The sequence below is a fragment of the Coloeus monedula genome (assembly GCF_965178545.1).
Source record: "Coloeus monedula genome assembly, chromosome: 1".
Classification (NCBI taxonomy): Eukaryota; Metazoa; Chordata; class Aves; order Passeriformes; family Corvidae; genus Coloeus; species Coloeus monedula.
Window position 1 is genome coordinate 19931729 of NC_138781.1, and position 27516 is coordinate 19959244.

Genomic DNA, 27516 nt, shown 5'->3' on the forward strand with positions numbered 1-27516 from the left:
GCTAAGAAGGAAAAAATCTTGAAGAACATAAGCAAAAGAGAATAAATGCTTTAGCTTTAGTCCTCAGGCAACTGGTCAAAAGATGCCTGGATTACAGGTGTTTAATCAAATGTCTAACCTAAATGTAGTTTGTGAATATACTTAGATTTTCCTGGTCTCCACCAAATACCTTAGCCAGTAGCTTGTTACGTAAAAAGAGGAGGGTGGGAGTGGGAGGATGACAATATTTTCCAGGAAAAGTGGCTGCATGTGTTACTCATGCCTAACAGATGGGGCTCCTGCGAGGGGTAAGGCAGAAAGGAGAGAAGCATGTCTGCTGCTCTGCCTGGAGCTCCTGTCTGGGCTCTGCTGAAGGGGAGCTGTGAGGCGAGGTGCTGCAGGAAAACAGGGTTTTCCTCCTCCTGCCTGCTAAGGCTCAGTTTAGGCAGAATTCAGATGGCTTTTAATGCACACACACGTCCAAGTGGTATTGACAGAAATAATGTCATGTTTGGAAACCTCAACATAACCAAGATCTATTTATAATGGACTAACATCTCCTGAAATTCAGCACTGTAATTATGTGAAAATATAAAACAGATAGTGTCATTTAAAAACACTAAATAGCACATAAAAATGTCTACTTCCTGCCTCATTTCTCTGGGCTAGCAAAACAATAGCATTCATGGAATGATGCTTCTTATGCCAAGTTTAAACTGGAAGTAAATTTTAACGGCCTATGAATGGAAAAGATTGAAACCAGCAGATTGCAGCAGAAACACAAGTGGCTGAGCACTGCACAAGGGTGCACTGAAATGACTGTGCCAGGAAGAACCACAGCAGCTCCAGAAGGTGCCATGCAGCAGCATAGCACTGCTCCTATCATTACGCTCCCCTACACTGTGTTAAGGAGTAATCGGGGTAGGAAAACTGGGCAAAGAAGCAGTCTAACATTTATTTTGTCCAGAGGACCAAGTGTCTCTGCACAGTTCAGAATGGATATCATCATGTCAGGCTGGCAATAACTTGGGTATTTCTGACTATGCATCATTACTCAGTGCAGTGCTGTAGGCTTTTACAGATCTGGTCCATACATAGGCACTAAGTAAGTGTTCCCTAGGTCTGTTGTTTTTTCCAGAACAAACATAAATAAAAATGTTCAGCCTTTCTCACAGATAGGATGTGGAACCACTCCATCACTGGCTATTCAACCCCTCCTGCTGATGGTGTGCCACTCACAAAACATTTGCGTATTCACTGAGTGGGAGAGATACTGACTCTGCAGCCTGATGCTCAGAGTGGGAGGCAAAACACATGGATTCCAGTTCCTTCTCCAGGGAAAGTTTAATTATCATGCAAAGTGCGTAAGACTCAGCAGGACCAACCAACAGCCATCCTAAAGGCGATCACAGCCCCGTCATGGCGATGGGAATGATGAGCCCTTGCCTCTCTTAGCAGAGAACAGAACTGAACCCAGACTTCTCTGCATTCTGGTTAAACAAAGCAAACCTTTAGTCTTGAATAAAGTGGGGTCACAAACACCAACTTTTAATCAGTTCCACCAGCCCAGGAGAAAGAAAAAAATTCAGCCTACAGTGTGAATAGTTTTAAGGGAAGCAAACTGTACTCTTAAATAAACAGCTAACTAGCTAAAAATATTTTATTCACCTATCCAAGTATCCTATTACACAGATATCCATAACCTTAAAAATTATTCTAACACATTGCTACATACTTTGTTTCTAGCATATGTTTTGTTTCAATGTAATTATCAATCACATATTTCTGTGCAGCATCATGAGAAAATACAAGGAGAGGTTGCTGAGAGTTATCTCTAATTTACAGAAATCAAGAATCTTTTTCCCCCATATACCCTTTAAAAACACTCAAGAAATTTCATTTAAATGCTTTGCCTATATTGTATCAAAACCTTATATGCAAGTTAGAATATTGGAAAGTTAGTACCAAACTTCTAATACAGTACTACCTAAAGAATTCATTGGGGAAACTCTGACCTTAGATGTTAAGAAAATCAAGGCTGGCCCAGCAGGATAAAAGAATATTTTGTGACATGTGAGACTGATAAATTATCACAGGTTCATGAACTTCACACTGCTCTTTCCCCATTTGTGGGCAAAAAGAAGTATATCTACGCCCTCATGAAAACTCAAAAGCTCTTAGCTGCTATTTTACTGCATTCTGGTTCAAGGCAGGTTCAGGTTTACCAGGTTAACATATTTAACACCTGAGAATGAGAGTTATGGATATTTGTCACACCTATCTTGAAGATAAAATTATAAAGGGACAATCAGGATTTTCTATAACACACTGAACACCTCTTTTATTTTCTTTGAACTATATTAGATCTCTGAGGCTTTGGGAAGGAAATACACTCTTGCTTAAGTCCAAATTTTGCGTTCCTGTTCCATGGCCTCTGTAAGTAATGAAGGATTTTTATGATGCCTAGCTAGCACTCTTTTAGGTTTATCCTTATTTATAAGGATAGCTTTTACTTGAAACCTATTATACTTGACACCACAACTGTCATTAAATTACTGGACATGGAGAATACATAGTAACATCATATTTGTATATAATATACAGTATGTGTATGTGTGTGTATATATATATATATCAAGCAAAAAAATTGTTACCATAGTTTCAAGCATTCAATTGGCTTCTCACACAACCATCAAGGAAAAAGAAACCACAAGGCTGAAATTTGCACAGGTAATCCACTACTATTTCTTTGAGCATTTATGTTTCATTTTCAGAAGACAAAACTTCGGGGTATCAACCTAATGATGTGAATGGAAGATCTGTACACTTTTTAGAGACAGTCTTCCAAAGGTAGGTGCTCAATTGCACGTGCAAACTGGGTGCATGTAATGCCTGACAGGTTACTGCATATGCACATGGAAAGCAAATAGATCCCCAGGCACGTGATGGCAATCGATTTACCATAAACACAGTGATACATTTTACATCCACGGTCACTCATCTGTGTTAGAACACGCAGATTAGGTGCACACATCTCAGAAATATACAATGGAATACCTAATCTGTAGCGTTTACTTGTCAATGTCAACTTTATTTTTAGAATTACTTGAAAATAAGTAAGGAAAACCAGCAAGGTTTTCTAAAATAAAGACTTAGCAACACAGGTACAAGATCAGCTTTTGTCTGTCAGTGAGCCAGATGCGAGAAACACACGGTGGTTCTGTGAGGTACAATAAAGCACTGAACACAAAACAGAAGGAAAAGTAATTTGCAAGCTTGTATACATACCTAAAACATCTGGAAAGGGAGAGCATTAATGAAGCAAAGAATGGAAAAAGCCAACACAATCAGGTTTTGTACAAAGCATACAGCATGAGGTAAGGTTATAACAAACGTAACATACACAGAAAAAGGTTTGGGTTCTTTTGACAAAAAATGCAGCAAAAGCACAAAGCTGGTTCAGCAGTTTCTGCAAATGGCATGTGTCTATATAAAATTTAACTAAGCCAATTTGGGCTGATTTTCAGGTGAGTAAGACTTAACCACATACTGTACTTTCTTGGAGAAAAAATCTATTCAAAATTACAGATTTCTTCTAGGTTTTAAAGAAATTAATATTTGTCCTTTCCTTAAATTTAGTTCTAATATCTCACATGTTAAAACATGTAACAATATTGACAAGCAAACATTCCTATTCACATCAAAATAAGCTTAATTAGAGAGGAATAAGACTGTATTATCCACCTAAATCTTTATGAGCTGGTCACTATTTTTAAAAAGTTCTTGAGAACATTAATTTTATACTAGATATTCAGTGGCAGCATTGGTTTCCCATGAGTCAAATCCCAAGTCTATTTTTAACTGATTCCATTACAAAAGCAAACTGTCAGTCGATAGGTGTGTGTAGCACTAAAAGCTGATTGAGACTCCCTTATAATCCTGTAAATTGAGTTCCTTGTGGCAATTCCTATTTCTGATTGTCACGTTGTTGGTGTACATCTCTTTGAAATTAATTCTGGGTTATCTATTAAATCATTCCAAAGAATGGTGCTCACTTCACTGTTTTCTGTGCTATGCACAACTTTGCAGACCTGTATTGGGTGATAAGGTAAGAGTTCTCAAAAAGACGTACGTTTATTTCCCAGAAAAAAGTATTTGGTATTAAATAGATCAAGCACAGTACCTTTGTACTACCTTAAGTAATTGATGAAACACTTATTAAAATAATAGTTAAAAAACAACAATATGTTTTCAGAAGTCTAAAAAATAGCCTTCTCTGCTGCAGTTACAACTGCTGCTCACAAATGTGATTGTAAGTGAAGGGTTGATCAGTGGCCTGGCTGCATGAGGTACAACTGCACAAAGGTTGGTGAGTAAAGAAATAGCTTTCCATTGAATCTGGAAGGAGGGAGGGATTTGGATTAACGTAAAGCAGTTTTGGGGAGCTATATTTGCTATATATATATTATATAGAAAACATATATCTATATATATTTGCAAAAAGGCATTTTTAAATTATACCAGATGTAGGAATAAACCACATAGGCCTCTGTCCACGTGCCAATGACTGTGCAAGTAGGAGAGACAAGAGAGCAACTCATCTCCCCACATCCCATAGCTCTGCAGCCAGGAGACTTATTCAGAGCAAACCAAAACAAACCAAAACAAACCCTGTTTTTCCTTAACAAGAACAAATTTTTATTGTGATAAATACGAGTTTTAAATACCTAGGTCAGAGCTAAGTCATTGTAGATAGTCTGGACAAAAAAAAAGAGAACCAGAACATATTTAGTACTTGCTGAAATTCTGTGGTTTTATTCTTTTTTTTCCCCCCCACAATGATCTGGGGAAAAAACCCTATTAATTTCATTTTATAGAAGGGAAAATGTAGGCAGACAAAAAATTCATTTTCCAGGACTCCTAGCAGACCTGCAGCAGATACTAGAAAAGAACTAATGTGATGTGAGTCCTGATTTAATGATGTATCTGTGAAACTTGTAATCATAGAGAATACTACTGGCTGCAAAGCTAATGCTGATAAAGTAGGAAATGCCACAATAGCTCTCCTAAATCAAATCTTTTGCGATCTGTATTATAACAGAGCACATTCAGGAACATATAATAAAGTTGTTCCTTTAGGGCTGCTGTCTCGTTCAGTATGCAACTCCATACACTGTCAACTGATAAGAAGCCATTGAATCATTTACTTTCTCTTCATTGTCAAATATGTGTTTCACATCTCATTTAGAACACATAGCTCTAATCTTCCTCTGAAAACAGAATGAATAAAATATTTGTGGGCTATTTTGTGGAGCTTACTGTGGAGATATATGCAATAAAATGATTTTTCCCTTTGAAACAACCCAGTTAGGTGAAAAGCAGGAATTATTAGTATTTTCCAGAGAGAAAATTACAAAGAATAATGACAAGTTATGAATAATTCAGGGAGGGTTAATTTTCAGAAATGCAGTGTCTGATTCTTCAGAGTAATTACCACTAGAAATTACATTCAGAATAGAAATATGGAAGCCATCCTACAGGAAATCCTGATTCCTGGGGATTCTTTCTTCCAAAATGGAACATAACCTTGAAGCTTCTTTTACAAGTCAGTACTAAGACTCAGGACATTCCTGATGCTGCTCTGTACTGTCAGTACAGAATATAAGTACTGATCTGAGAGAAGGAAAAAATTCTTTGAGCTAGGCTGGAAATGAAAAGAATATCTCCCCAGTTAAATGTCTGCAAAGAGGAGAGCCTAAAATAAGAGGACTTCTGGGGAATGAGGATCCACAAGCCTGGTATTTTACAAGGTACCCAACAGGAGCTCCAGTAGTCCATAAAGGACTGCCTGATATCCATCCCCCTTTTCCAAGTCAGGGCATTACCATGCAACATGCCGATTTTGATGGCATACACTGTATAAGTTAATACAGGGAAATTAGGGAAGTAGTGATTCACTCAAAAATTCCAATTCCCCACACTATTTTACATATTTTTCAAGAATATTAAGGCAGAGGACTGGTAGAAAAGTAGTCTGTAAATACTTGACCAAAGACTGGATGACAGCAAACATAACCTAAAAATACTAAGAAGCTGCACTGTTAGCCTTCTTATTATCACTTCCTAACCTTTATTTTGCACTACTTGAATTTTTAAACCAAATAATATTCTTTTAATAGGGTATTTCGTTGACCTATAGCGAATTCATCACACAGACAGAAAAAAATTTCCGCTATATGGTGTGATATTGCCACTCACCTCTTCTACTTCAGCCAACTAAATACTCGCAGCAGTGGTATGTTGTCATCTTCTTTGTGAACCACTGCTAGGAGAGGCCACCTACCAGCAGACTACAATGATATTTTCTGATTCTGACTCTTATTTCTGCCTTGAGGTACATTGCAGGTAGGCAAGGGAACAGGCTGTAACATGCCTTGTACTTTTTTCTTTTGCCTTGCGCAATGGTTTTCCCACTGTCTTACAAAAGCAGCTACCTTTTCTGATTCCAGCTTATTTTATTTTATCTCAGTTTTTGTCCCAACACTGCTGCCTCACCACTTCCCTCCCAGACTTCCTGTCTGATTTCTGTCCTCCTATGGTTTATCCCATGCCTAGAGCAGAGACCTGGAGGTGCTGTATCAGTGGGTTTGACTGTCCCAACTCCTTCCCCATAAGTCAAACCTTTTCCATAATGGATTTTCACTACTTTCCTTCCTGCCTTAGTTTGGCCAGCCACCTGTTCCTCCAGGTGAACTTCTTTAAAGTAAATGACTTTTGATTCCATTCTCCATGCTGCACAGCAAAGGAGGGATTGCAAATTGGAGGATGAGCATCTTTTTACCTCAGTTCTGCTTGGCTGCTCTGATTCAGTCTACTGGGAGCAGATTCTGCTCAGCATCATTGCTGGACCTAGCCAAGGAAAGCTGAGTCTTTAAGCAATTCAGATGCAAAGCTTGGCATGCGTTAATGGCAGATTCTACTAATTTGATCAAGTTTTCTCATTATTTTCATAAAATTGCCCAGAAACAAGTAACTGAAATTTTGTTCAGTTGACTACCAGATTTCAAAACCCTTCTAGATTACTAGAACAATGAAAGTATTACAGCTTCTGAAAGCAAAGCGTTTGAGAATATTTTAGCATATGTAAAATTAATTTTTGCCCTAACTTTATTGCTAGAATGACCCAGTTGCTCTGGTCAAAGATCTTCAAAGTTATTTTATAAATCAGTTAATTTTTAGAACAATTATAAGCAACTGAAAACCAGGTATGTAGCAGGAAATTATAGTTAATAACAGGCCCGTTACAAAAACTAGAGAGAAACATCTACCTACCAATCCACATATTTGCATATATACATAATCACTGTCATCTTTTGGGTGTCTCAAACTGCAGTTCTGTCAGAACTTCCATTTTAAATACCTCCATCTAAAAAAGTACCTTGACACAAAGAAAAAATGTTGATGCTCTCAAGAGTATGGTTCTACATGAGATAAAGGTGTACAAGATTGGGCAGAATTTAATTTTTATTAATTTTTTTCCTGTATAGATTTTTGTGATAGAGTCTCACATATATGAGAATATTTTAGCATGAGGAATGAATTATATGCTTTTACTGCTGCATATATTTGTACACTATTGCAAAATTGCACAAGCTTTGCTGATGAGGCTGAAAACTTAATCATCGTGATTCTGTTTGTTCCATGACTGGTTGACCTCCATACTTATTACCAATTTTCAGTCCTATTCAAAATAAGTGACACTTTATCTTTTCATTAGATTATTAAACAGACTTTGGTGACAAGACTGAAATTCACACAGAAGAATATTCTCGTGTGTAAAGATATTAATTATGTTGTTACAGTACATTGCATTTTGATATTTCAAAACACTTTAAATAAGACACACTTGGAAGCTACAGACTACTTCCAAGAAAAAATTCACAGCCTCCATATAGCTGAAAGCAAAGGTTTTACAAAACAGATTTTCAAGAAAGGGAAGACAAATTTTTAAGGCAGAGAAGCTTATGCTAAAAATGACTACTATCTTAGGCAAACGTTAAATATTCAGTCAGTTCAGGTGTCAGAAATTTTTTTGTCGCGAAACTGATAAGAACTTATTTAATAGGATGAATGAAACTACTTTCTTGTTCCACAAAATTTACAATTTTTCAAGATATAATGCTGTGTTCAGGGGAAACCAAGCTCTCTCAAAGGCTGCTAAGAGGAATCTGCAGCTCTGTAAAGGCAGAAATATGAGTGGAGGATCCATCTGTGATGTAGCAAGTTCCTCCTTTTTTGGTATTTGATGGGGGACTTGCAGAGGATTTGTTATGGGACCCATATCTGTATCTCAGCCAAGTGCCCTTACACGAGTATGTAGACTGCTGGCATGATTCATTTTATAATCACAGAATGGTTTGGATTGGAAGGGACCTTAAAGATCATCTAGTTCCAACCTGCCCTGCCATGGGCAGGGAACCTTCCACGAGACCTCTTGGCTCTCTCCAGGTGGCTCTACACAGGGAATGCACCAGTGACAGCAGCAGAGTCTTGGATATAAAATATCTCACACTAGAGGAATGGCAAAGGCAGTCAGGAATTAAGACTCCAAAATTATCACCTTTTCCTCCTAACTCTATGGACACCTTGGGATGGCAAGCTCCAGTGCAGCCACCTGTACTGTAGATGGTTACATTTAGTTACAACTTCCCAGCTAAGCTTATTTTTCTTTCTGAGTAATAAATGTTTAATTATTGATACAACTGGGCAAGCTTCAGTACTAAAAGACTCATGTAAGATGACAGACATGTAGGCTAGGAATGCAGCTATACAGTTTTTAAAAACATCTCCCTTTTTGCATCCTTCCCTTTTTTGTACCAACCTTAGGATTAGTTTAAACTGACACAAAATTCACCAAATGTGTACTTCAGTAATATTTTTCAAGCTTCGTATCAGTTGCTATCGCTAAGAGTAAACTTATAAAAATAATGCAAAATATCAATAATATCCATATAGTTCCAAGAAACTGAAAAGAGTCATTTCTATTTAGCCAGAAGAAAGGCACAAAATTAATTTCTGGGCATAGAACAGAGATAGGGGATACACATCATAAGGTCACCCCAAGACATTATGTTTTCAGATTTTAGATGGATGGCTGCTTCTCCCCACTGAGGCAAACAGCAAAACATGAAAACTGAGCATAAGCAGAATAAACCAAAATCAGCACTATAGGAAGTTTACCTGATAGTGATTTTAAAATGATTTCTAGTGCCAGGATTTCTGATTTATGGGAATTGTGATTTTCTCACAGAAGAGAAGGCTATTTTTAGCTTAGACATATGAATGGAGAGATAGCATACTTCACAGGTAATTTGTAGATAGTATCATTACAGGTACTTACCTAGGCTCGATCTGGTGTTAGATCGCTCTATTATCGCATGCTTACTGGGATTGTTTAACACTGAGCGTTTGGCAAGCGAGATGTCTGCTGTGACTCGTGTAATTGATATACTGCAAAACAAACACAGCAAAACAGTGCTGAACGTTATTTATCTCTCAGGGATGTGGGGAGAATTTTCATTTAACACTAGAAGATGGCTAAGACTACAGGAAAATAAGTTCTCAGCAGCACAGTATGCTTTGCTCAATGTGAACAGAGAAAAAACTTTATCTAACTTAATACTGCTACAATAACTATTGATAAGACATCCTCCTACACATGCCTAGGGAGAGGGCAGGCAGGAGGAGGTCAGGGATTGCTGCAGAAGATGGGACTTCCCTGGGGTCTCCAGGTCTGATGAGGATCTGACTTTACACCAGTACCCCCAGTATAAGCAAACTGCTTTCTCCTTTCCCTGACTTGAACAGTACTGAACGACAACCTGGCTTACTTTAGCCATATGTATAAGACATATAGGGCTATGCAGAATTAAATGGTAAGGGTAAGGCTTAGCAGGGAAATTAGTATAGATCTACAAGTACAAATCATGGGGGTTTTGTTTGTTTTGGCTTGGGGTTTTTTTTTTGGGTTTTTTATTGTTCAGTTTACTAACGTGTTTTTCTAACAGAGTGCAAGAGCTACCTATAATTTTCCAGGAAGATTATGCTAGCAATATGCTAGCCACCTAAAAAGGACAACTGTAACTTGGAGAAGCACATCCTTGAAAAGTCTAGGTTGACTATCTGGCAGGTTCAGTTTTGTGTTTATGAGAATAGATGAGCCAAGAAAGAAGTGGTTACTTTCAGTTGTTTGCACTGACCTGCTACACAACCTTCTGCATATTCTTCTTCCTAGGAAGATAGTTTCTTTGGTTTGTTTTGCTTTACTGCGCCAAAATGCACCCTTAAGTTCCTTTTCAAACTCTCTGGTCTAATGAGGTTTAGAGGTCACATTTTTCCAGTGCTGAAAGTTAAATCAGAGTGATGATACTCCCTTGTTCTTCCTTGTAGGATTTTACTTGCAATTTAAAAGAGGAAATGGATTTGCTAAGAAGAGGGAGGGCTCCTCTCTAGCAAGCACTGTCAGATGCTGTTTGTTCATTTGAAATGTAATCCAATAGGCCATTTCCCACTGAACTCGACATGTGTATACACTTATCTAAAACCCTAAAAAACGTAACAGAGCCAGAAGTTAATACGAAAAAACAGAACTATGTGCACAATACTGATTAGTAATATAATTTTGGAAATCCAGGCATGATTTAACTTAAGCTAAAAACATCACCAAAGATTGTGATTTCTGGCAGAGCTCCTTACAGATAATGCCATTTGTCTTAAAATTAAATCAAACGTGTATTGTGATACTTATTGGTTATCTTTATTTGCTAATGGAATGACTACAAACTTTTACAGCTTTTTGGTTTTTTGTGTTGATTTGTATTTTTTCCTGCCAGTCTTTCTTCCTACAGGCTATAGAAAAATTTTTGCCTTTATAAACTCAATTATGGTATATTGAACAACGCTAGATTTATCAGTCTCTTTATCTATGAAAAATGCTATTTTTCATTTTAAGACTTTTTACCGTCTTTCTGAGGACATTTTAATGTCTTTGAGAAATGTCACATCAGGAAGACCAAGTCTGCTCTCAAAACAAAGGGTGTGTATGTTCATATTGTGAAACAATTGCAGTGAGAGCAGGGACAGCAGTGTGGCAGCTTAAAGCACTAGCATGAATCTGAGAATCTCCGGTGCAAATTTGTTCAAAACCTTAAGTAATGATTCAGATTCTGCTGAAGTTTGGAATGCTTCAAATCTGCTACTATAGACAACAATTTTATTTGGAGTACTTGTGGATTCACCCTGCCACAGTTGGATCTACAACTGAAAATCTGATACGCTCTAAAATACTTAAAGACATAAAGATGGAGTAATTTTCATCTGCTTGCAACAACTGTTTTGTTAACTTCCGATTCTGACGGTGTGTATCTAGGGTTTGACAATCCCGACTAATAAAGAGGGACTACTGAAGTGGTTAGGTATTTTTTACATCATTATTCAGACTGAGAAAATCCACCAGTTTAAACCACAGTGCCTGGTATTTTAAAGAACTGAAGCTATTGACAAAAATCCTCAGGCTCCCTCTTGAAAGTTTTGGCAGCAACAGGACACACAGAATAGTGTTATGGATCTCTCCACTTCCAAACTAAATAGGACATTCCTTGAAGTTACAGATATTACAATAAGATCTTCTTGTTTTCTCAATTTTTCCTCCCAGTGTCAACCCACTGGGACATATTAATCTGGAGCTTGATCCAACACCAATATAATCATGTCTGGAGAATGCACCTGATGTCTCTGCTCCATGGGTCCATGATGCTGGAGTTACAGATCACGTCACTGCTTTTAAAGACAGACTATCATTGGAGATCTGTACCACAGTAATGCCTGAAGGGTCAAGTACAAATCCCACTGGACCTTGTCTAGCTTGCTGTAACCACTCGGATCAGAACCCAGCGAGTGCAGCCGGTCTGCTATCAAGGGTGACCATATTTCAGCAAGGTGGAGGACTGCCCTACCCCTTCATCCCAGTCCTTTTGAAACTTCCCACTACAGAACCCAGAACTACTGTCAAACCAAGATCCTATCTTGAGGGATCAAAAGGTCAACAATCCCATAGACCAGATAGTCTGAATCTCGTATCACTCTTTCCAAGCTGGATGCCAAGTAAGGAATTAGAGCTGAGGAGGAACCGTGGCTCTTGTCAGTTTGCTCAAAACCTGGGAAGCGTTGATGAGATATCATTTGAAAAATACTTAAAATAACTTTTTAATCTGTAGATAAATATCTAGCAATTTGGAGTGTGAATGTCACAGTCATCAAGAAGAAGACATCCTTTTTTCCACTCTCACCAAATATATGCCCCAGAACACTTCCCACTGCAACACAGCCTCTGCATGCTCTGTCAAGGAAACTTCCAATCCACACTAAAATCCACTGATAAGGAATTAGCTGTCGTTCCTAATTTTGTCCAATCTTATTATTTCTCAAAAACCTGGTAGTGCCCAACCGGAACCTGAACTGAAGTATATTTGCATTGCAAAGTACTTACCGCCCTTCGAATCTATGTTTTAAAAAATCAAATAATGCTTTTTGCATCATATCTGTTACCTAGAAGGAAAAAACCAACAAATTAATAATCACATAGGAAATTCATAACACTTGATGCTAATAATATTATATAGTAAAGCTGACAGTAAATCTTATATCCGAACAATGAGATTGGAATGCAATTTATTCCTAATCTCAATTCTGACATGAAGTAAAATACAAATAAACAGCTATTCAGTAGGAGTAAAAACTGTCTGATGTTTGCCTATGTTATCCATTATCAACTACAAATGAAGCACAGTATTTTGGCAAAAATGGAACCATTCACAACAATCAATTACCTCATATCCCTTCAGAGAAGGCCCCACTAAAACTACTGGTCGCATAGAAGGCACTACATCATAGGGAGGGATGTGCTCTGTCTGCAAAACGGAAAAAGTTTTCAGCATAACAGCACATAGAGAAAGTGTTAATCACTCTTTACAGTATTAGGAACTCTGAATTTCCAGTGATGTCACAGGAATCTTGGATTCATTAACTTTTCCTAAAACTGGTAGCACAAGATAAAGACATAAGAGGTTCAGGGATTTCTTTTGAAAAAAACTTTTTGACTTTAGGTTTTCCTGCTGTTTTCATATTTACTCTGGATAGTTAAAAACTCTTATTCTGGGTCATGCACATGTCCCACTCCATAATTCCTAACTACTAAATTGAAAAGGTTATTTCCAACAACTAATGAATTGAAATGGCTAATTCTAGAGCTGTGGCATTTGTTTTCAACAGAAATTCTATATAGGATATTATGAAAGAGAAAAATAAAAGGGGATGTGAAAAGCATAACTTGTCTTTTTTGATAATGTTCAAATCTGCCCACTGCTTGAAAAAATATTGTGACATCACTGCAAATTCCCATGGCAGCAGTCAGTCTCACTTCCAGATTTGCACCCACAGTTCAATCACAAATTAAATCAAAATAATGACTGATCAAGTTAGTATTTCTAGAAAATTATCATAAGCAGAGCTTGGGATAGCATTTCTTCCACTTTGGGAAGTTCTTGTCACCACCCGAGAATGGATTCTGGTAGTACCATATTTACCAGAATACTAACTGATGTATCATGCACAATTTCTAAAAAAGTGTTTTAACATACAAACATAAAAAGATTGTCTCCTTCCAAAGATTGCAAAAATTTTATATTGTTATCACAATACAATATAAAAAAATTAAACTGTCGGGTTTGGGGTTTTTTTTTCTTTAATAAGTGGCCATTCAATATATATCATCAAGAATGGGGTCTTATCAGAAAGATTTTTTTGTTCGTAAGGGAGGTTTTGGTTTATCTGTGTCTTGGGAAAAAATGATTGAAACCCAAACCCAGGAATCTGTGGGTGATATGGAAAAAGAAATGCCAGACTTATTTTTCAGATGCGTACATAGTACAAATACATCAGTCAAGATCACAGAATACAGACATTGTTCATTGTTCCAGAACTCAATGTATCCCAAGGTGTTTTGCAATAACATTAAAATAAGTATATACATTCCAAAACATGAACCCACAAAGACAGACATTAATACAGTGACAGCACACAATGCTACACAAGCAGCAGTCTAAAGCAGTCTAAAACACAGAAAACATTTTAGTGAATGTCCTTCAATGTAATTTATTTTTTTTTTTGTTACCTGTATTTTCACGAGATAATTAATAACATGAGAATGAATACCAGTGCCCAAGGCATCATAAGCACGTGAAATGAATTTATTGTACACAGTGCAGAATCTGACTCAGCACGTTCCAAAGCAACCCCCTGCAATTAAGCTGGGCCTGTATCCAAAAGCAGTCCTCCACTGTTCTTGCTAACATTTTTAGTAATCTGATAAGCATATTAGAGACAGATTCGAAGAAAAATTCATTACAGTTGTGCAAATGCTTTTAGCATGAGTACCCTGATGCAACAGATCTTTGTCTTAATGTGGCTGACTTAACCAAAGGCATTCATGCTAGAAGTTAACCAGCTATTTGACAATCAGGGCAAGCACAGAAATTACCTTATTTGATGGAATATGGGGTATTTTTAAAATCTGTTCTGTTAAACTGGGCATTTTTTTTCTCTAGTCTTTACAGCTTGAAATAATGAAGCTGTCAGCAGAAAATTGAGTAAAAGTTATCTAATGGAAGCATTAAAATTCTTTAATTTAGCAATAGAGAATCTAGTAATTTCTAAGAGACTGGCACTGAACTATACAGCTTTCATTGCAGATTCACGTTCAAATATAACTCAGAATAAAAACTAGCAGTTTTGACCATATGGCTTTTACTCAATGGTTTTGCTGCATAGATTACTTTGGGATGGCCATCCAGTACTTACTGTAAATGTCAGTATTATGAACTGCCCTAACACTAGTAATGATTCTGATATGGAAGAAAAGAGATACCACAGAGTGGAAAAAAGACGTGGGACTAACCATCATCCAGGTCTATGGTGGTTCATCTAGAAGCTGCACCTTTGAAAGATGCTTATGCAGACAGCATCCAATACATGCCAACACATATTATTCTTCCTTATAATTTTTATCCAATTGAAAATATGATTAAGTAAGAAATTACTCAGAAGCAAGAACCTGCTGTTGATTTCCACACCAGGCTTTACAGACCAAACTGAAGCCAACAGTAGTGACTTTGGAAACTAGAAGGATTCAATACTATTTAAAAGAGTTCAAGAAAAGAGAGACAGAAACAAAGATCTATTTATTAAACATGAGAGCATCCACAGCAGCGACAGCAATGTCACTTGGCACTGTTTAAGCACTATAACAGTCTGTAATAACATTTATTACCTGCAGATTTAAGTGAGTGGTTAAAACCAAATGACTGAGAGTTATGAAGACTAAAGATTTTAAAACAAAAAAATCAAAATGTGGTATTTCACTGCATAGTTTGGCTGCTACCTAATGTCTTGCTAACTTATTCCAGCAAAGGTCCTAGAAACGTATTGCAGCTTTTTGCAACAGGATGCCAATTACATAATTCTGTAGTTATCTGGGTTATCTATGGAGAGACATTGGCTCCCCTGGGAACCACCAGTACCATTTCCAATAGCTGAGATCCTAAAAAAGTCTCACTGATGGATCACAAGAACATTTGGCTGATAATTTATACATGACAACAGGAAAAACTTGAAGTAAACTGTCAAAACAAGTCTGAGGTTTTCCATTGGTCTTGTGCACTTGCAGACTTTGTACCTAGTGAATTAGAAGCTTAAGTACAGACTAAATAAAAAATACAACAATTTTGACAATTTGTTTCCTAACTTCAAACTGAGTATCTGATAGACTCCAGTAATGATTTCAATAGACTGAGTAATAAAGAAAAAAGCCAAAAAACTTGAGAAAGATATAGAAGGAATAAACATGCACTAGAGAGGTGCATTATGTTTGCCAGAAATAATTTTCTCAAACATTCAGAAGGCCTTTTAAGTGTGTCCTATTATTCCATCAAAAAGGATAAGTACGTAGCAGAGCTTCACAGACACACTGAACTTTTTCCTGTTTTCCTGTAATGAATCCACTAACAGCTCAACACATGTTGTCATCCTTAATTCTAGAATAGCTGCATTGTTAATCTGGACTCATAATGCTAATGATGCCAGTGGCAGGATAAACACAGGCAATGTCGATATAAACTTACCGATTTCTGCTTCTGCTTAGCTACAGCAGCATGGAAAAGAAACAAAGAACAACAAAGCATGCATGTTATTGGCTGGTCAAAGGACGCAGACAGTTAACAGGACTAGAAATGCGACGCAGTGCAGGTGAGCAGGTGGACAGATGGGAGCTTGGAAGTTGGTGTTACCTTCTTAAAGAAGGGCATTCTTTTCTCTTTGGAGTGGGGTGATGTTACACTGTTTGCACTGGGTTTGGGGGAGCGATGGTTTGCTGGAATATCATTTTCTTCTGCATCTAAGCCAGTGGCATCTATGTCTATAGCTATATACAGACAAACAATTCAGAATTATCAGATGACAGGGAAAGTAAAGATAGGTTAAAAAGGAAATTACAGGTAAAGAGAAATAAAACTGTCCAGAGTAATAAATAAATAAATAAATAAATAAATAAAAATTAAAAGTCAACCATGAGAAAAAAACCACAGTAAATCAAAGGGAAAAATTTAAAGGTGCAGTACATTAGGATTAGAAGACAGAAGGCAATCTGTAACAGCTACTGTAACATTTACAAAACAGACCAATGGCCAAGTTTGTTCTTGTTACGCCAGTGTAGATCCAAAGTATTCACTGGAATAGATAAGACTTCCACCAATGTAAACAACAGAACTTGGTCAAGAACATTTGCATTATTTTATAGCAATGAACACTAACTGAAAATGGGTATCACCAAGTGAAATATGAAATGTTACTACTGTGTCAATGGAAAATGAAGAAATGGAAGAAAAATCACTTTTGAAGACAAAATCAGCCAGATATTGGTACAATGATATCTCCATTTATCTCAGGATGGACTAAAATTGGCATTTTTAATTCCTTTAAATAAAAATGCATTGTACTCATAAGATACATTTATTAGGAATAATAAACACAGATCTACTAATAGTGAAAACTAAAAAGAATGGATAGCAGAAGAAAAGAAATTTATCCCAGCTTGGCTCAGACATGGAACCTATGTAAAGAGCGAGGACGTAGGCAGGGTAAAATGGAAGTGAATACAACACACCATTGCTGTTCAATCTCTACCCTGAAAGAATATATAACAAACAATGCTTATACCATACCCATGAATTATTTACCCTTTTTAGCAAGTAACAACAGTTTCAACAAGAATCCTCACAGACTCAGTAATAAATACACTTTCAAAATGCAAAGCCATATTATCCTGAATGCTGAGTACAACAGATACCTGCTAAATACATCTAAAACAAAACAAAACCAAACAAAACCTCTCTTGTTTCCAACAATCAATCCTGATCTTAAGTAGTGATTTAAATTTTTCTTCAGAAAGCAAGCAGATGCACAGAAGTGAACCACAAACGTGTACAGCATCACCCTGGTGTGAGAAGATCTTACCCACCTCTCCACTCCCTCTGGTAACACACGCTTATCTTGCTGTGCCATTATGCCAAACTGAGCCTAACCCTAAACAGATCTGTAAGCAGAATCGTTTGCATTGACTTTATCCAAACCCTTAATTAATCACTGCAAACTATTATGAAACCATCTTAGTGACCTGATTTCATCTGCTTCATGAGTGGGACATCAGCTAATACAGTGGCATGTGCTATTAAATTATGCAACAAATATATATTTCTGTCAAGCCTACGTGCAGCTAGTGATTTAAGAGACACTTGGGGCAGTGATCTCTTTTGTTTGCATAAAGTACCTTCTCCCATTTGAATTATCCACAGATCTAATGCCTTGATGCCTGGCATTCCCTGAGTTCCTGAGTTACTGTGCCTTTGTGCCTGCCCTTCCCAGGAAAAACTCAGTGAGTAGATCCCCATCCTGTTTCTATAATCCTGCTCCTAAAAACAGCCACAGAAATCATGTAACATTTTCTTCTAGCAACACTCTTCCTTCATCCTCTTCATAAGTATAAAAAGAACATATTATCTTTTCTTGAATACAGGCCAGCACAGATGCTGTAAATCACTCATAATAAGACACATTAAAAACTCCTTCGGTTCTATGTTCAACCAAAATTGTCAGTAAAAAATCAGGTACCTTAAGCTTTTCCTGTAAGAAAGAAATGCAGAACTTGATCAGCTAGATACCAATATCTCCTTTTTCATTCTCAGTCTTCACACTATGCAACATCTCCTGTTCTTTTACTGTAAACTATCTTTAGTTCACTGAGTTTTTTTCAGTCATTTTCACCATTATTCTTATGCTGTTTGATGGCCCATAAGGACTGTATGGATTGTTTACTATATCAATATTGATTATTTAAATGGATATGAGCCTCCCTTTCATTTGTTTTTCACTGGTTCTTCATCTTATTTTTGGGCTTGTTCTGGTTTTGTTTTTCTGTGGCACTATTTTATATTGAAAAAGCCCATCCCTGACTCAAAGTAAAAAAATGAAACTAACTTATTCAGTTAATATTCTTCAACTTATTAAATAATTGATGTAATTGATTAAACTTTCAAAAAGAGAAGGTGTAGGAATAATAATTGAATTGTGCTTCAAAGTCACTTGAATTCTTGTTTTAGTCACAAACTAACCCTCTTCTTCCATCCTCTTCAGCCCCAGATTTTCTACAAAGAATTTGACCGGCACTGAGCCAATGGCTGGTGGGGGAGGGGCTGCTGAAATCTGCCTTCTATTAGAGGATACGTTCATTTGGGACATTTCCTCCAAATTTCTCTCAAACCAGGACAGCCTCTTTCACCTTTCTTCAGATGTGTTAAGATAAACAAAAAATTATTGTAGACTCAAAATCTGGCGATCACAGAAAAAGCTAATATGAACTATTCATACATATTTTCCAAATCTTCACTGTAACTGAATAAACTTTAACAGACTTCCTTCTTTCTCCAGAAATCCATATTGCTTGAAAACCACTGTCTGAAGAAACGATTCAATGCAATGAATATTACAGGATGGGTAGCAGTCAGTCTGCTGGTAGTCTAGGTGTTATCTGCGCTCTTAACTCTAAATTCTGTGCAACATTCTGGAAATTTATGTACTGATCTTCAAGTGGTTTTTTTTGACAGCAAATAATATTACAGCATTTCATATGCTTTAACTATAAAATTGCAACATAGGTCCATGGACAATTTTAGTACAAAAATGCAGTTGTTGAAAAAGTTGACCATAACAGAAAATGTGTCAGTGTAAAGCCATCATAAAACAAAAGATTAAGATGTGTTCTACACACCTGTGATGGGCATCTATTATATTTTCAAACTAAAAGAGAACTTAAGTGAAACTGCGGTGCAATTTTAATAAACAAAATGCAATTGTAATAAAGTTGGTAGTTACTAACAATCCATGGTTTCACAAGACAGAGATATATTTCAATTAACTGAACCAAATGAAGCCACTACCATAACATGATTTAATTTCTCTGTCTCCCTTTTAAATGACCGAGTAAATACTTCAAAATCTTCAGGGTCATTTTAAGAAGCCTGGTCTGTAGGCCAGACTCCATATAAATGAGTATGATTGGAAAATACATGTCTTTGCCCTAGAATACAAGAAACTACCAACAGTCATTAATATTTTCTGCTTTCAGGTATTCAAAATGTATATGAGAAGATAAAACATCCAGCAACACAGCAGCTGAATTCAGTAGAAATTTTTTTTGTGATCTTCTGCTATGCTTTTTGTATGGTGCTAATGCCAGCATCCTCCACCAACTTGCCATGTATTTGCTTCATACCACTTGAATCCAACCTAACTAAAGTTAAATCTATATGTTGATGCTCTAAGTACAAAATAGTATTTGTGAAAAGTTTGTCCAAGGCAAAAAATATCCAGTATCCTAGAATTATGTGAAGCACATCCTCATGATCAGAATCGTGAAACTAAATGTCCCTGATGTTTTAAAATAATGCCTTTCTTGATGCTACAGCAGGAACCTCTCAGGAACTTCTATTTTTATTGCTGCTTTTTCTCCTGTACCAGAAGGCATTTACTGTTCAATAGGAGTGCTCAGACCAGACCAAACCTTCCACTACCTACTGTAATGTAGTCTCACAGATCTATTCTATCTTTGCTACAAAGCTCCATGGTAAAAGCAAAGAGGGAATTATGTGCATTAACAGCCCTAACATTGCCTGAACTTGCTTTCATCTACTCCATTATTTCAAACCTATCCAAATCAGCCTTATCTGGTAACACAACACTCAGGTTTTACCTATGAAGAATGGGGAATAAGAAGAATAGGTCTAAAGGTATGTGAATTTTAACAGATTAGGCTGATGAGCCTCTTTACCGAAGGGTTCACAACCTACTCACCAGATGATGGAGGCGTCGATTTTCTGGAACTAGGAACGATGTCACCCAAACTGGATGAAGAGTTTCCTCCTGATTTACTGGAGTAAAGTAATAAATTAGTCTGAAGTTCTGTAGCTTTCTCAAATTTTTTTTTCTAGTTTATTTATTATCTGCCTTCTAAATGAGGTGCTAGCTGTAAGACAAACAGTATTTCTGGCAGTGGTATAAAATATACATCTCACACAAAATATGTGTATATTTTGAGACCTGAGGAACTGCAAACATCGATCATACTCCCTGTGCTGCTGTGCAATTCATTCTGCTGCTCTCACTTCCTCATGATCTTAATGCAATTCAGTCATTAATATGGCTACTGGTATATAATGATTAATATTGCTACTCATTTCTAAGACTTTTTCTTAAGCCAGCAAACATATCTGTCTCCTTTAAATAAAGAGTTATTGACAAATCCCTAATGAAGATGAGACTCTGTTTTTCTATCATCTTTTCAATTTAATTAACGTACAAATTCTTCTGCTTTCTCAATACAATATAGCACTTAAGAAAAAAAGTCTCTCAAACAAAGATAAAGCAGCCTAAGGTTTTGTCAAGTTCTGCTTTGTGAAAACCTATCCAAGTCATGAAAATGAAACAACAGTTCTAGTCTTTTTATTTCAGTTACCATAATAAGAAAAGCTCTGAAAAGAATGTAAGGAAGGTTATTTCACTCTTCAAATCATTCACGTGATAGTAGTAGTTTCCACTTTCTCTATCTTAAAATATGAATAAGCACTAAGTTAATGCGTTTGTGGTGTAGGACAATGTTATCTTCAGTGAGAATTTCTGGAGAATGGAAGCCTCTACTATTTGGAAAAGAACCGAATCACTGGGACAGATCTGGCTGTGCCAGAAATGTCACTAGAGGAATAAGGACCAGATCCTTCTGCTGAGGACACCATGCTCATGGGAAAGGCATTTCACACAGCTGAGCACTGCACAATCACAGTGTCCAACTCTAGGCATGCTCTACAAACACTGTTGCCCTTCCTATTGAGATAGGAAAACATTTCCTGCTTCCCAAATGGTTCCTAGCTCAATTCCTGGTCCGTCCCACTCAAATACTCTGGGGATATTTGTTTCCTTTATACTCAAAGGGAAACAAGTGACATTTGCTTCCACATGTGTTACTAGAAAACTACTTTATTAAGAATTCTACAGTAAAGGTGACATTATTCTATCTTGTAGTATTGTTCAGAATATCTAGAAACAATCATTTTTCTTATGCAATGATGGCTGCAGTCAGAGATAACAAATGACATGAAACTTCCATCATAAAATGTAGTGTTCTTAAGAGCTGTATTTGTAGGCAATGAATTTGACAAGACCATTTTTTCCCTATGAGCTAACTAACAGGCACTAGTTCTGGCTTATGAAAAAATTAATCTTAACATTCTGTAATTTCTAAAATGACCTTTAAACGTGTTTAGAAATAGCTAGATCATCAAAACAAGTAAAAAATGCTACAGAATTTAGATAAGCTAATTTTAAGTCAAAAAATTTACTAACACATAGTAAATGTACTTACTGCAACGTATATTAGCATATATTTTAGGAAAAAAAAAGGAAATCATTTCAATTGTAGGCCACCACAGATCACCAATCCAAATATCTTTTTCTCTCAAATAGCAACGAAAAAAATTAGCTTATTAATTAACAAGATAATAAATAAAACAATGTTATATCTAATAAAAAATATAATTAATTATATAGTAATTTCTTAATTGATTAAAAACATTTGTAGCTGACATTACGATAATTAAGCATACACGAGTGATACACAGCATCAATTTCCAAGTTGTGTCATGTTGCTATTTTTAATGATTTCTTATTATTACCTGGAGTAGAATTTTCCTTGTTTTGCCTTTTGTTCATGCTGCAGCCTCATGTTTTCTAGTTTGACTGGGCTTGGTATGAATCCTATTTCACAGCCTTCTTTTACCAATCGTCCTATCCACCAGTCATTATTAAATTTCTACAGATTAAACAAAAAAAAGGAAAAGGTAACATACTAAGAAATTACTGGATCTGGGATAACTTTGTTACTATTTTTAATTTGCAGCTATGCTATTTTTTGTAATTCTTCCCTGCAGTTAATCACTGTCCTACGTTATTATGGCAACGAAGAATTGTGGTAATATACAGAAATACATTAAAATAATTATTCCTTTCAAATTATTAAAATCCACAGTGCTTAAGCAGAAACCTTCCTTCACAGACTTCATGTTTCTCCCTGGTTTTTATTTCTACCCATTTCACCATCTTTATTTCTTCTTTCTTCACAATCTTCTCCCCTCATACATGAGAGCTGCTTTTGTTCTCCCTTCACGGTTCTCCTTGGTGGACACCAGAGACTTAGGATCTACTCTCACCTACTGCTACAGTTTTTATGGAGCTGTAATAATCTATTTTTCTAATTCCATTTCATTCAGTTCTCTGTTTAATTAAAAAGAACTACTTCTCAAATTCCCCAACTTCTCACTAAAATCTTCTGAAATATGACTGAATTCTGCTGCTTACATATACTCTGCTGCAGATAGCTCACATGATCTGCATTTTAAACTTACTATGATAGATCCATAAGAAAAAGATACCTTTGGATAACTAAAAAAACCTAACAATTACACAAGTCCACCATATAGTCCAATTAACTGAATTTCACCTTTATTAAATATGAGATATTGACTACTCTAATTCAATACCTTTATTCATACACACCCCTCCACCATGCATGGGGGAGGCAGCTTGTTTTGCAGAGGCCTATACAGCAGAACTATTTGCTTTTCCCATTCTTATTTATTCACCATTTTTGAATGAGAATAGGTCACTTGTGGATGGCCTCACATGCAATACTTTCAGCATTCCATGGGAATGACTACCATTAAATATTAATTTGGAATATTTATGAAACTGTAACAAAACACTGGAATGTGGAGAGAAGTTGCCTTCTTGAATCTGAAGCCATTAATGTAGATACCGTAGTGCATATTTAATTATATAATAAGTAGCTTTAACAAGTGTACAGTTAGGAATAAAGCATGTAAAATGTGTGGGCTCCCATAAAAAAAATAGTTTTATTATCATTGGTGGATCACTGATACACAAACTAAATTGCAGTATTATCTTTCACTTTGGCAACTACAGAAATCTTGTGATGCCTGAGACCAACTGTCAGACATTCAGCTAACAAAAAATAAAGATTAAAATAAAAGCACTTTTAAGCTCATAAAACATAAGGAGAGCTATAATATTCATTCAATGGGATGCCTTTATGAGTAAGAATACCAGCATTTAATAGGGAGCTAATCTGAAATAGCAGTTTCTCAAAGCTGTATTAGACTGAAATGTATTATTAAAATTATAACCTTTCATTACAAAAGGCTAACTAAATCATTAGCTTGGTAAAAGGGAGCCATAGATAATTAAAAACCACCATTAAATTAAAATCTGAACAGTCACTATTTTTGTCCTACAGCACAACAGATTACTAGGCAAAATATAAATTTTATTAGAAGGAATAGAAATCTGAAATCTGTAGGAATTTCTTCTTCATAAAGAAATATAAGCATGCAGAATTCACTTCTGGAAAGTCTCAAAGATAAATGCTGTGTCAGTATATGAAGAGTATTAGATACTTTTTAAATTTAACAATACCACACATAATACTTTCTAATTTTATATTTTTTTGGAAATCTTGGTAGAGAGGTGTCCTGCTCTGAAGGTGCTGGCTGAAGTGAGTGATTCTCTATAATTCACCTGCGCTTGGAGTGCCAAGGGAAACACAGAAATTAATTAAACAAGAGCAAAATTATGACCATGCATTAAAGCCTCAAAAGATTCATAAGTTACTATGATGCAGCAGTTTCTTCATGCAGGAAGGAATCCTTCATCCTTTTGTGTACTGAATTTTAATGAATGTGACCTAATAATGGAGATAAATTTCCCTTATACTCAGTCACTGCAGTACTTTTCACCGTTGTCCATGTATATTTGGAACTGAAGTTTTTCTTGTTTGAGCCCTCTCAGCAGTACAAATTGGTAAACAGCCCTTGCAGACAAGAAGAGGACAACATTGGTCCAGTATGGCATCATTATGCAGGCAAAAGCTACTGGTGATTAACTTAGGTTTCTTCATTTCTAGGGACAAGTTAGGTATAAAATATAGAAGCAACACTGCTTTTTATAGTCTAATATGGTTTTTTTCTTTTAATCTGCATAAATAACTAAAGTTTGGACAATTCAGTTCTCCCAGCATTAACTGTAGAGAGCACCAAAAGTACTGAAGGGGCAATACCTGGTGGGATACAGAGCCCTGGAGGGTGAGCAGGGCATGGCACAGAAGATGGAGGGGGAGGACGTGGCTGTGCAGGGAAGGGCTGGTTCCGAGGCACCCTCTGAAGGAGGTTCAACCCACCCAGACTTGCTGCCAAATGCAGGGCAAGAGTCCAAGTCCAAGTTCAACTACTTGTGGATCCCTTCCCATCTCTCCATTCCAGCAGTGCAGGTGGCCTGGTCACGGGGTTCCTTCCCAACCCATCTCTGGACTAGAACCAGCAGACAACCAAATCTCCTTGACAGCTTACAGAGAAAACCAGGCTTTTTTAAAGGCAATCAGCACAGAATGCCTCTTCTCTCACACCTGGGGCTGCAAGAACATTTTCATCTATTTTACCACCCCTCAGTACTACATGCAGACACAGACAATGTAAGAACTCAGCTGAGCTAAGCTTCCTTTCAAGGCATTTCTGGAGATCCAGAAAAAAGTTCAGGGGCCTTTTTTTGCCTGATTTTCTTCCCTATATATATATACATCTGAGACTAAGTTGTGCTGTGAAGAAAAATGCATAAACTTGAACGGAAAACTGCTAACCCCGTGTGTCTGGTTTATATGGAAACAGGGGAACACTTGCTGTAGAGTTTGAGATTACCACCTCATTTGAAGTGCAGATGGAATAGATGACTACAGAAACCCATTTGATCTAACCAAACTGAGCTGTATTTTCCAGTACTTCAAGACTCACTGGAGAACACTGATGTTTTTCTTTTGCCAGGACTCTCTGCCTGCTCATCTCTTCTTTTGTCACAAGGCAGAGCAAAGAAATTCTTTCACATTACCATTAGACAGAAAGCATATTTCCTTCAATATATAGAGTCTGAATCAAAATTATCCCCTTTTTGTGTGTTTAATATATACGAAAAATTATGATCATTAGCCAAGTCTGTTTCTTGTGTTTCCTTCGTCTCTGTCCACCTCTATTTCTCTCTCTGTATTAGGAATGTTTCTTTCTTCCCAAGGCACCCGCACTAGCAGAATCATTGTGCCTCATCAATCATAACTACTGAGGGATTTTTCGATAAAACAAGACAAAGACATAATTTCAAATGCATTGGCTAGGTTGCTCTAACTTAAAACCAACTTCTATTCCTTTTTCTATAGATTTCCAGATCCAGATGGGCCGTTTTGAGACAAATCACAATGGAATACGACCAAAAGCTGGAAAACCTTATAAAATGAAGGTGTCATTCAAAAGGGAACAGCAGGCTACAGAGGAGGGCCTGCATGTGAAAGTTACCAAGTTATCTGCTTGGGATTGTCTTGCAAGAAGCAGAGAAAGAAAATTACTTTAGGTGTTTGAAACTGTAAAAATTTTAAATTTTCCAACTACAGGAAAAGAAAAACAATGCAGCAGATGCAAAGCACCTTTATTGACAGTTGCTATTATCTTGAAACATCATTCCAGTTCTTCAGCATGTAACTACTAATTAAATATTGTCTGTTCCCGGGAAGTAGCTTCAGTAGAAAAACAAGAGACCTGAGGATTTTGGGGTTGAGATGCAGTCACACAAGTAAAAGAGAAGAAACCCTTGGCTGCTGAATCACAGCAAACCCTCATAGTGCCAGATTAGAAAAAAACACAGATATATTATCTTTGAATAGTCAGACATAAACATTTAAACCTATAAATAAGCAATTTTTACTAGAGAAGAAAAGTACTTGCTTTCTGAACTTCATTAATTTGATTGTAAGAAATTTGTGCCATTGCTCCTACAAGAATAGCATTTAAAAGAACATTCAATTCCTTATACACTGTTACCTTCTTTAAATAACATTTGTAAAGTGCTCTGGCAATGTGAAGTGTTATCAACATTGCAAAATAGTAGCACTATTCCTCAAATATTCCATTAAAGAGTGATTCACTTACTCCTCTGGTTTTACTTACTTCTTTAACATGAAGAAAATCTTTAGCCTCAAATGAGATGGCCATGCCTGGGACTGGAACATCATCTTCATGAGCTGCACTGTACCCAACATTTGTCCGAACTGCAAATGCAACAGGTTTTGACTGCAAAATAGAAGATAAACATCATGAAGATTTCCCTTGCAAACACATACATATGTACAAACACATACACAGGAGATGATTTCTGTATGTTAAGCTTTTAAAATCGTAAAAATTACAAAGCACTCTCGATGCATCCATGCAAAACATAATGGAGAATTGTGTTTACTGACATTAGCTATTAATATCAGCACATTTCACAGAATACAGATTTTTAGTAGGTGATAGAGCTCTGAATTAATTTAAGCTAAATCAAATCAGTAATTAGTAATCACAATCCACTTGGCAATCCATATAATATTGTCAGCTTGCAGTTCTGCTGCAAGTTCTGTGTTTGGGGGCTGCCATAGAAGGTCGGTTTTCAAGAGCTACAAAACCTAAGCTCCACGGACAATGGGGCTGCAAAAGGCATTGCAAGGGAAGCATGGCACTGCACCAACATTGCTCTTTCCATACCTTTCTCATCTGGGCACCCATGTGCTGGTCACTTCAGCATCATTCTAAGTCTGCCATTAGTGTAGCCCTCACAGCCTCAGTCCCCCAGAACTGTTTGGGGAAAATTACAAATTTGGAGAAGAGGTGCCAGCAGCTGCCAGTGACCCCTAAGCAAGTAATCTCCACTCTGAGAGTGGAGCAATGTGCC

General features: G+C 36.7%; 1 protein-coding gene across 7 annotated transcripts in view; it reads right to left on the reverse strand.

Moving 5' to 3' along the window:
* CACNB2 (calcium voltage-gated channel auxiliary subunit beta 2) overlaps window positions 1-27516 on the reverse strand; it is a gene marked incomplete at both ends in the record, with an annotated part of 243356 nt that overhangs the window by 12513 nt on the left and 203327 nt on the right. For 4 of the 7 annotated variants that reach the window (XM_082298424.1, XM_082298427.1, XM_082298426.1 and 1 more), the window contains 7 exons: window positions 9380-9489; window positions 12527-12585; window positions 12867-12947; window positions 16380-16513; window positions 20497-20573; window positions 22371-22507; window positions 26754-26876. In XM_082298424.1, the coding sequence (XP_082154550.1) occupies window positions 9380-9489; window positions 12527-12585; window positions 12867-12947; window positions 16380-16513; window positions 20497-20573; window positions 22371-22507; window positions 26754-26876 (721 nt within the window). Of the gene's footprint in view, window positions 1-9379; window positions 9490-12526; window positions 12586-12866; window positions 12948-16214; window positions 16235-16379; window positions 16514-20496; window positions 20574-22370; window positions 22508-26753; window positions 26877-27516 lie in introns of all 7 variants that reach the window. The other 3 variants (XM_082298428.1, XM_082298430.1, XM_082298429.1) reach the window with 1 other exon arrangement.